The sequence below is a fragment of the Taudactylus pleione genome, unplaced genomic scaffold (genome assembly GCF_031769625.1).
Source record: "Taudactylus pleione unplaced genomic scaffold, aTauple2 ptg000259l, whole genome shotgun sequence".
Classification (NCBI taxonomy): domain Eukaryota; kingdom Metazoa; phylum Chordata; class Amphibia; order Anura; family Myobatrachidae; genus Taudactylus; species Taudactylus pleione.
The window spans coordinates 4100598-4110545 of record NW_028284661.1 but is presented as its reverse complement, the minus strand read 5'-3'; the positions used below and the strand labels follow the sequence as shown (position 1 = coordinate 4110545).

Below are 9948 nucleotides of genomic sequence, written 5' to 3'. Positions count from 1 at the left end.
TTTAGAGCTTGGATGTTGGTGGTTATGTGATTGCTATTAGTCTCAGTTACATTACAGTATATATAGCTGGGTTAGCTGCCATACTGGTCTCAGAATAGTTGTGTATAACTAAATCCTACTAATTTGCTGAAACCAACCACCATGAATGAACCTTCATGTCATGTGACCTTCATTTTGTGAAACTAGACAGATGTGTTTGTTCACAATTTATTACACCCCACTTCAAAGTTTGCTATACTGTAGTTTACTTATGGTTTTATCTGGCTTCCCCAGGCAGGCTAAAGGTGCCCATCCACTAGACGATTTATGTGAGCGATTGAACGATAACGATATAGTTATCGTTAACAAATCGTTTGCAAAAATGTCTTAAACGACCAGCGATGCAAGTGCCCACTGGTCGTTTAGACATCTATCATCGTGCAAATATGCTGGACAATCTGACGATATCGTCAGGTTCAGCATGTTTGCAGATGATTGATGTGCCTGCACTGAACAACTACTCAATCAGTGTAGGCACAGTACAGACTGACAAACGACTGCACGATTACGACATTGTAATCGTGCAGTCGTTTTCATGTCTTCTAGTGGATGGGCACCTTAACAGTTAATACTTGACCTTGGGTGTCTTTATTAATAAACTGTTTCCACATCTTACTTTACCACACCCAAAGGATTTTTACTTGTATCGTTGGGAGAGTCGTGATCCTACATGCCCAACCGCATCAGCCAGGTTAAATTGATTTATGAGAGATATTCTATATGATCCTATGTTGCTATAAGGGCCCATCCCATTATTTATATTTCACTACTTTTACATGGAAGGAAATGCACATACAGGTAACTGTTGCTGTTAAATAGATCTAAAACTTAAATATTTGTATTTTGTAAAGGTGGGGTAATTGTATGTTCAAACATCCCTCGCGTGTCAGAACACATTTGGTCAACCAGAGAATTAATCAAAGATTCCCACTGAATGCGGCCATATTTCCATCTGTCCCTTTGTCACTAACCTTATTAGTTAACTGAAACCATGAAGGGTATTCAATTAGAGACGAAAAGTCAGAAAATTTTCGCCTGTCCGACTTTTGTGCCTGTTTCAGAGGCAAAATCATTCCTTGTGCGTCTCTGCTTTTCGCCTAATTCATTTGCAAAACAGGCGAAAAGGGAATTAGGCAAATGTGGAACAGGCGAAAAGTACTGACAGAAGTGGGGAAATCAGTCTGTACCCCAGAAAAAGATGCACTAACAATATAGATGTGTACTAATAAAACTACGTTGTGTACTTAAGTTGTGTAAAATGCTTGCTATTAGCGTCTTTGTAAAAGTGGTGAAGAATATCATTAAGCAGTATTTTTTTGGTGAAGATAAGTAGTCCTGTCAAATTTGGGGTACAAGATAATGGGTGCTAACATATTTTTATGTCTCTAAAGTGAACTTTTTAAAAACTTGTAAAATACACCTGCTGCATGCACTTGCAATCCCCAAAACACCTGACCCACCCTTGCAGCCCCTCCAAGAAGCCTATTTCGCTAGTTTTTATGCGTGTCCCCCCACTTGGGGTGTTCTTAGGTTTGTTTGTTTATTTTGCAGATTTGTCTTTTGGGGGGCTGTCCCAAGGGCCCTGAGTAGTTTCCCCACGTTTGCACCCCAAAATAAAGATTTTGCATTTCTTTTCACCTGCTATTGATTGGAGAATCTTTTTTGGAGAATTCAATGCATCGAGTTTCCGCTTAGGCGAAATTGTCCTGGAATTGAATTTGGCGAAAATTTTTTAGGCAAAATTATGGCAAAAAAAAAAACAGGTCGAAAAAGTATTTTCGCCTCTTATTGATTATGGCCCCATGTGTTACTCTATTTGGCAATATACAGTTATCTTTTCTTTCAGTATATAAGGAACACTTGAGAAACATCTTTTACTGATCCCATTTAGATGAGGTTGGGATTGAAAAAGAATAATTAAGTCAGATTAAAATACCCATTAATCACTTTTGTGGGGTTTTTTTTCCAGTTCATTCCCCTTTAAAGGATAATTCCACCCAAAATAACAATTTAAGTTAGGTGTGGAAGGGGTGGGATGTTCTACTGGGGGATTGAGTAGATTACCAAAATGATGTTAGCTAGTAAATGATGCTAATTATAGTACATGGTTTTTATTCTATTTATGAGTTGTGATTCAGTCTGACTGTACAAATATATTATGGAGAACAGGTGGACCAAAGTATAATCCGTAATAGGCAGATGAGTACTGGGATTAGTACACCTGGCTTTCATATGAATATTGTTTCCCTGCCACATATATAGACCTATTGCTCTACATATGTGGTTTTTGTCACTTGTGTAATACATGGAGACTATCTTTTATTATATTTGGGCATAGTGTGCCCCTTACTGTAAAAGAAATTGGATCCTAGAAGTTACCTCCAAATTCCATGGGAAACAGTATGATTTACCGCTGTCCTAACTCTAACCCCCCTCTAAGTGCCTAAGCCTAACCCTAAGTCTCCCCGGCGGGGGTGTTTAACCTTAACCTCCCCCTGGGGGTGCCTAACCCTAACTCCTCATTCCCCTAGCCTAACTCTCCCGGGGGGGGGGGGGGGGGCTCCGTGGCTGTCTGCACCCGGTTTACCTTCGATTGGTGTGCCCAGTGTCGGGTTCCCGGCGTAGGTCTAATGACAGGAGTCAGGATTTCGACACCTGTCATTAGTACTTGCCGGGATTAGACAGTTGGGAAGCCGGCCCTCAGGATTTTGTCCGTCAGCTTCCCGACTGCTTCCCTTTCCATGACCTGTAGAAATCATCACGGAACTCCTTTCTGGCTCCTGATATCCTTGTATTTTATTCAATGAGGATGGATATATATATATATCTGACCCACAGGTCCCTATGTAATCTGCATTGTTTTAGGGACATCTGTCAAATAATAGTGGAACCATTTCAAAAGTTAATCTTTTATACACTTTATCTGATTTAGGTATGTATCCTAGGCAGATATTAAAGATGAATAGAGCATATCAAGCCCAAAGTAACTATTTTCAGTCATTGTGAGTTATAATGTAAAAACCTCTCTTGTTAGTTATAAGTCAATTTGCCTCATGTCTAAAGTATATTCCATATTGTTGCTGCTTTATTGAGTATAATGTCACTTTCTAGGTCTGACTGTAACAGCGGTTAAGGACTCTGGTGAATGGAATCTGGAGGCCGGTGCTCTAGTCCTATCAGATGGTGGTTTGTGCTGCATTGATGAATTCAACAGTATCAAGGAACATGACAGGACCAGCATCCATGAGGCAATGGAACAGCAGACGATCAGTGTGGCCAAAGCTGGGTAACATTAATAAATAATATAATAATGCAAAAGTATTGATGGGTACAGTTACAAATTAATAAAAAAAATAATAGTTTTGGATTTAAGTAATGTCTTACTACTTTCATTATGAGTAGATTTTGGATCAGTTATTTAGGACTACTTTAGAATTTGAAATTGCATCTGTGTCTGCAGACGCCCATAAAAGTCACATTTTATTAGGCCAATAAAAAACACCCTACAATATCCCCACAACCATAGTCCTTAGTTGCCTGGAATGCAGTATGGTTTATTCACCATGACATATTACATCATTACTTGTTATGGGAAGAGATAACTTATTTGTCTCATTATTGACTATACACAAACAAAGATTTCTTAGTCTTGTTTTATTTAATGCTTACTTGGTCTCGTTCTGAAGGAGTCCACTTACTTGCTGTTGCTGCTGCTCCCGTAACTGCTGTGACTCCTTCTCACATCTCAGTTGACCCCAGGAGAAAGGTGGCCTCGTTTGAATCCAAGAAAGCTGATGTCAAACTGCTCTATCCATATAGAGCAGTTTCATATCAGCCATCTTGGATTCAAGAAGAGGCTGCCTCTGTCCTGGAGGTAGTCAGGAGGAGCAGCAGTGACCAGCGATCTGCAGAACAGGTAAGTGCCGTGATCTGAGGGAGGAAAGGCTAATGACCTATATTTATAATTTTGGGTTAATTGTTTGCATGCTATTTAATGTCGATGTGAGAACGTCTGTAAAACTAATTAGCAGAGTACTTACTTTATTTTTTTTTAATTGTTTAGGTTGGTGTGTAAACTAAACACCAGAACGACTATCCTGGCTGCTACTAATCCAAAAGGACCATACGACCCAGAAGAGTCTATCTCAGTTAATGTAGCCCTTGCTAGTCCTCTTCTCAGTAGATTTGACCTGGTTTTAGTGTTGTTGGACACAAAAAATGAAGACTGGGACAGGATTATTTCTTCCTTTATATTGGAAAACAAAGGTAAATTGTCTATAAGTCACATTGCTACTGGATTTAAAAGTCTACTCTATTTTCTTTATTGAGATTCCGTTTCTTGCGAAACACAAACAGAAAATATATCCCAACATAACCTTGCCTTATGTTTGAATCCATTGATTTCTACTGAGAATTTAGGTTCACTATCCCTCCTTGCCATCACAAAATAATGTAAGAAAATGGATCACATAGCTTGTTGGACATAATTAGTTTAATATAAAAACTTAATCACATACTGTAAAGTAGTTCTGCTGTATAATAAAATGCATTTGTAACTATATGTGATAAACACAGCATATTTCTTTAGTTCATTGATTCTGTTTTATCTCTTATCCATTACATTTTAGGGTGCCCACGCAAATCTGATAAGCTCTGGAGCATGGAAAAGATGAAAACCTACTTCTGCCTTGTAAAGAGCTTGCAGCCTAAGATGTCTGAAGGGGCTAACATCATACTAGTGCGCTATTACCAGCTCCAGAGACAAAGTGATAGCAGAAATGCAGCACGTACCACCATTCGCCTTCTAGAGAGCTTGATACGACTGGCGGAAGGCAAGTATCATTTTCTAATACAACATTAAGTTGATAAAGCTCTGTATGGCTTTTTATTCTGGCTCTGGTTCTCATGCTTGTGGCTTCTGTGTACATTGAGAAAGCTATCTCTGCTTACGGGATGTAGTCAGCAACCCGGCGTGCAGGATGCCGACTGTCAATATACCGGAGCCGGAATCCCTACAGCGTTGAGATCCCGGCTCCAGTATCCCAACCGCCTGCATCCTGAAGGTAAGTATCTAGGGTTAGGGGTTGGGCACTAGGGGGAGGGTTATGGTTAGGCACTAATGGGGGAGGGTTAGGGTGCGTAGAGGTGGGAGGTTAGGTTTAGGCACTAGGGGGGAGGTTAGGTTCAGGCACCAGGGAGGGTTATGATTAGGCACTAACGGGGGAGGGTTAGGTTTAGGATACGAGGAGGCGGGAGGTTAGGTTTAGGCACTAGAGGGGAGGTTAGGTTCAAGCATCGGGGAGGGTTATGGGGTAAGGGTTAGCACTAGGGTACTTACCTTATGGTGTTGGGAAACCGCTGTCGGTATTCTGACCAGTGGCATCCTGACCGCCAGGATCCCATACCCAAACCCTGCTGACTACCCTTGTAGTAGCCCTTATATCACAGGGGTGGGACAGTTACTGACAAGTGCTCACGTCACTGCAGGCCCACTTACTGTTGCTGGATCCACAAACTGTGGAGATAACAAGCTTTCACAATGGTTCTCAGGAAAAGAAGCCTAATTACTGATGATTAACCTCACTCGGGTAGCAACATTTTATTCTTTTAGTGAGATGAAGATTCCAGATGTAACAGAAATTGGACAAGACACTTTTTAGGAATTTTCCTTTTCTCCCAGGATGGCTTCATTCATAATATCTAAAATAGGGCTTGCTAGCACCAGACTGTAACTTCTATGGGGGCACATAGTTTAAAAGATGGGCCTTATGTCTGTAGGTTCCAGGATAGGTGGAAGAGGGGCTTTGAGCCTCCTTCTGCATACTCTGCCCCAAACAACTATATTTAAAAAAAAATGTGTACATTCCACTTCGGATTACAGATTTTTCACTTACCTTAAGTGCTTGAGTGCTAAAGATGACTTGTCAGCATTATGATGTATATGCTGAAGACGACAGACCCGTTTTTAGCACTCGAGGTTAAACGTTATTCCCCCTTACCCACCACCCCAAGGTGTTAGGGAAGTGCTCTAGTTGTTTAACCATTTTTTTTAAGAGACTGCTATTGTCGGTGCTGATGATCATTATTATCAGAACAAATCATTGCACCAGCCCTTAGGCACCTGTTACAGATATGACTACTGGCAGGCCCTACATCTGATCAAATTTTATGGTGGTGCAAGTGTCAGATGCTACCAGCTCTGCATATGTATGCGTTTTCATTGTGGACATGTGCAGTGCACATTTGTACCACTATGCATCAGCTCCTAAAATAGAAACAAATTGGTAATAAAGCGTTAGTTCTGATACATTTACTCTGTAAAAAATTATATAAGTTTAATATACATCTCTAAACCTCCCTCTATGCAGTGTTGTATCTAGGGTATTTGGAGCCCAAGGCAAGTTAACAAAATGGAGCCCAACCCCCAAGTATGTGCACATGTCAAAAAGTGGGCGTGGTCACTGGAAAATGAGGGATTGTCATCATAACACACCACCGTTTCTCGCCACTCTGGGAACATTCCTTTCCATTCCATTTGCACCTTACTGCCCCCTGTAGTAGTGCCCCTTATACAGTACCCCCAGTAATGCCCCATATACAGTGCCGCTAGTAGTGGTCCCCCTATACAGTGCCCTCAGTGTACTACCCAGTGCTGGCGGTGGGGTGTGTGTTACTGTGTAGTGTGTAAACTGACCAGTGCTCTGGACCGCGGCCGGCGTGCCCTGCTCAACACCCCCCCACCCCCCTAGATACAGCACTGCCTCTGTCTAAATCTACAGTGCACACTGCAGTAGCAATGTCTACTGAATGCTGTATAGATTGACCATAGTTTAAACACAAGTTCTGATGTATAATTTTGCTCTGTAACACACAGGCTTTCATATATATTTATGTGTAGAAGTGGTTTAATGTGTTCTTCAATTTAGGAGATGACCGCAGGAAACGTGGTCCTAACTAAAACTCAAGTTAAGCAGCATAATGGTTAATGACTGGTTATTGTTATGTTTTTCTCCAGCCCATGCACGACTTATGTATCGAGATACTGTGACTGTTGAAGATGCAATAACTGTGGTATCAGTAATGGAGTCCTCTATGCAAGTATGTGCATTTATTCAGTTAACTATATTCTCCCATGACAAATAGTGTCTTCTCTGTCCTTTTTTTGTTAAGACTTTTTTTGGGGAAAAAAATATTTTTCTTCTTCAGGTTCCATAGGGTCCACAGGAACTATCTTGGGGTATGTAGTTGGATTGCATCCAATGCACCAAACAGCAAAGCTCTGGAGCTCCCAGCATGCATTGGTCTTCCTCCCTATATACCCCAGCCACGGGCATTCAGTTTTTTCGTTTGGTGCGCGATAGATCAGCAACATTAACAATTTCAGGCTCTACCCTTTGGTCTGGCCACATCCCCTCCGGTATTTATCAAGATAATGACAGTCATGACGGCTTGTTTCAGAAAACAAGGAGTCAGGATACTGCCATACCTAGACTACCTCCTGATATTGGCACAATCTCAGGAGATGTTACAATGTCCTCTACGGATGGCCATTGTCTGCCTACAGGAGCATGGCTTGGTAATCAATTTGAAAAAGTCTTTTTTTTCTTTCTCCAACTCAGCAGATGGTGCACTTGGGGGCGCTGCTAGACTCTCTGGGACAGAGAATTATTTTACCGGAAGACAAGATTGTAGAACGACAGTCTCGTGTGCACAATCTACTTTGCAAGCAAACCGTGTCAGTTCACTTGGCTATGCAGTTACTGGGCTCCATGGTAGCCACAATCGACATGGTGGCTTATACCCAATTCCACTCCAGGTCCCTACAGCTGTGGATCCTGGCCCAGTGAAATGGTCAGTATCATCGGATATAGCATTAGATGATTCGCATCTTACCAGAGGTTCAGCTCTCCCTTGCTTGGTGGCTGGAGACGACTCATTTAGACAAGGGTCGTCCGTTATGGATCCCAGAATGGGTGCGCCTCACCATGGATGCAAGGATGGGGACCTTCTTCAGGGCAGGCCTGTCCAGCTTCAGTCCGACAATGCGACAGTAGTGGCCTACATCGTCAGGGAGCCACACTAAGTCCGGCAGGCACGAGGGAAGTGGCAAAGATTCTGCTGTGGGCAGAGGGCCATCTTCCAGCAATCTCTGCAATATTCATCCCAAGTGTTATCAACTGGGAGGCAGACTTCCTAAGTCGCCAGGACATAGACGCTGGAGAATGGGCTCTTCATCCGGAGGTGTTTCAACTCCTGGTGGCCAGGTGGGGATTACCGGACGTAGATCTCATGGTATCACGTCACAACCACAAAGTCCCCAGTTACGGGTCCAGAACAAGGGACCCCTCAGCTGCCTTCGTGGACGCTCTGGAGGTGAGATGGAACTTCAGGTTGGCATACCTGTTTCTTCCAATCTCCCTTCTCTCAAGAGTCATCAGAGAGTTCAAGTAGGAGGGAGGCAGGATTATACTAATAGCCCCTGCCTGGCCCAGGAGGCATTGGTTCTCCGATCTGACACGTCTATCTGTAGACAGTCCACTTCCACTGCCTCTTTCTTCAGGCTGGATTAGATTTAGGTCTTCGCCTGGCTACCTTGAGAGTCCAAGTTTCGGCTTTGACAGTTTGGTTCCAGCGCAGGATTGCTCCTCTGCCGGATGTTAGAACATTCTTACACAGGGTTTTGCGACTGCAACCTCCATTTCTCCCACCGGTGGCACCGTGAGATTTGTATTTGCTTCTCAGGATGCTGCAGTTGCATTCCTTTGAACCCTTGGATAAGGTGGACTTGAGATGGCTGACTGCGAAGACACTTTATCTTCTCGCCATCTCTTCAGCACGCAGCATTGTCATGTCTTTCTTGATATTTGATCATTCATCCAAATAGAACGGTCCTCCGTACCAAGGCTTGCTACCTCCCAAAAGTTGCTTCCCATTGCTATATAAATGAGGAAACTGTAGTCCTGACCTTCAAATCTTCAGACCTGTCTACAGGTGAAGCTTCCTTGGATGTGGTTCGAGCACTTCGTATTTACATAGATCGGACCAGTTCCATTAGGAAATCAGATTCACTCTTTGTGTTACAGGTTGAGTCTTCCATATCCAAAATGCTTGGGACCAGGGGTATTTTGGATAACTGAGTATTACGTATTTTGGAGTATTTGCATATCATAATGAAATATCTTGGGAATGGGACCCAAATATACACACAGAATGCATTTGTGTTATATACACCTTATACACACAGCCTGCAGGTAATTTTATACAATATATTCAATAATATTATGGTTCAAACAAAGTTTGTGTACAGAAATGAAATTCATTTATGTTTCATATACACTTTATACACACCGCCTGAAGGTAAGTTTATACAATATTTTTAATAATTTGTCCCTTAGACAAAGTTTGTGTACATTGAACTATCAAAAATCAAAGGTTTCATTATCTCAGTCATGCCAAAAAAAAAATCCGTATTTCAGAATATTTGGATATGGGAGACTCAACCTGTATATGGATTTCACAAACTAGGTTGGCCAGCAAACAGACGTTGGCTCGCTGGCTTCGTATGACTATTTTTCATTCACGTCTATATTAAGGCTGATCTCCCTGTTCCTAACAAAGTGACAGTACATTCCACTCGGTCTGTTGGACCACCGTGGGCGGTAAGACAGCTTTGCAAGGCAGCCACTTGGTCTTCCGTTAATACGTTTATCAAATTCTATACTTTTGATACGTTTGCCTCCCAGGATGCTACCTTTGGACGGCTGATTCTCCTCTCTGCGCAGGAGCGTCCCCACCCTTAAGGGAACTGCTTTAGGACATCCCCAAGGTAGTTCCTGTGGACCCTATGGAACCTGAAGAAGAAATGCAGAATTATGGTATAACATACCTTGGATAATTATTTTTCTTCAA

General features: G+C 42.2%; 1 protein-coding gene across 3 annotated transcripts in view; it reads left to right on the top strand.

The window, feature by feature from the left end:
* MCM9 (minichromosome maintenance 9 homologous recombination repair factor) overlaps positions 1-9948 on the top strand; it is a 137253-nt gene that overhangs the window by 109741 nt on the left and 17564 nt on the right. For all 3 annotated transcript variants that reach the window (XM_088480980.1, XM_088480978.1, XM_088480979.1), the window contains exons 9-12: positions 3151-3325; positions 4103-4305; positions 4668-4871; positions 7055-7137. In XM_088480980.1, coding sequence (XP_088337106.1) covers positions 3151-3325; positions 4103-4305; positions 4668-4871; positions 7055-7137 — 665 coding nt within the window. The remainder of the gene's footprint in view (positions 1-3150; positions 3326-4102; positions 4306-4667; positions 4872-7054; positions 7138-9948) is intronic.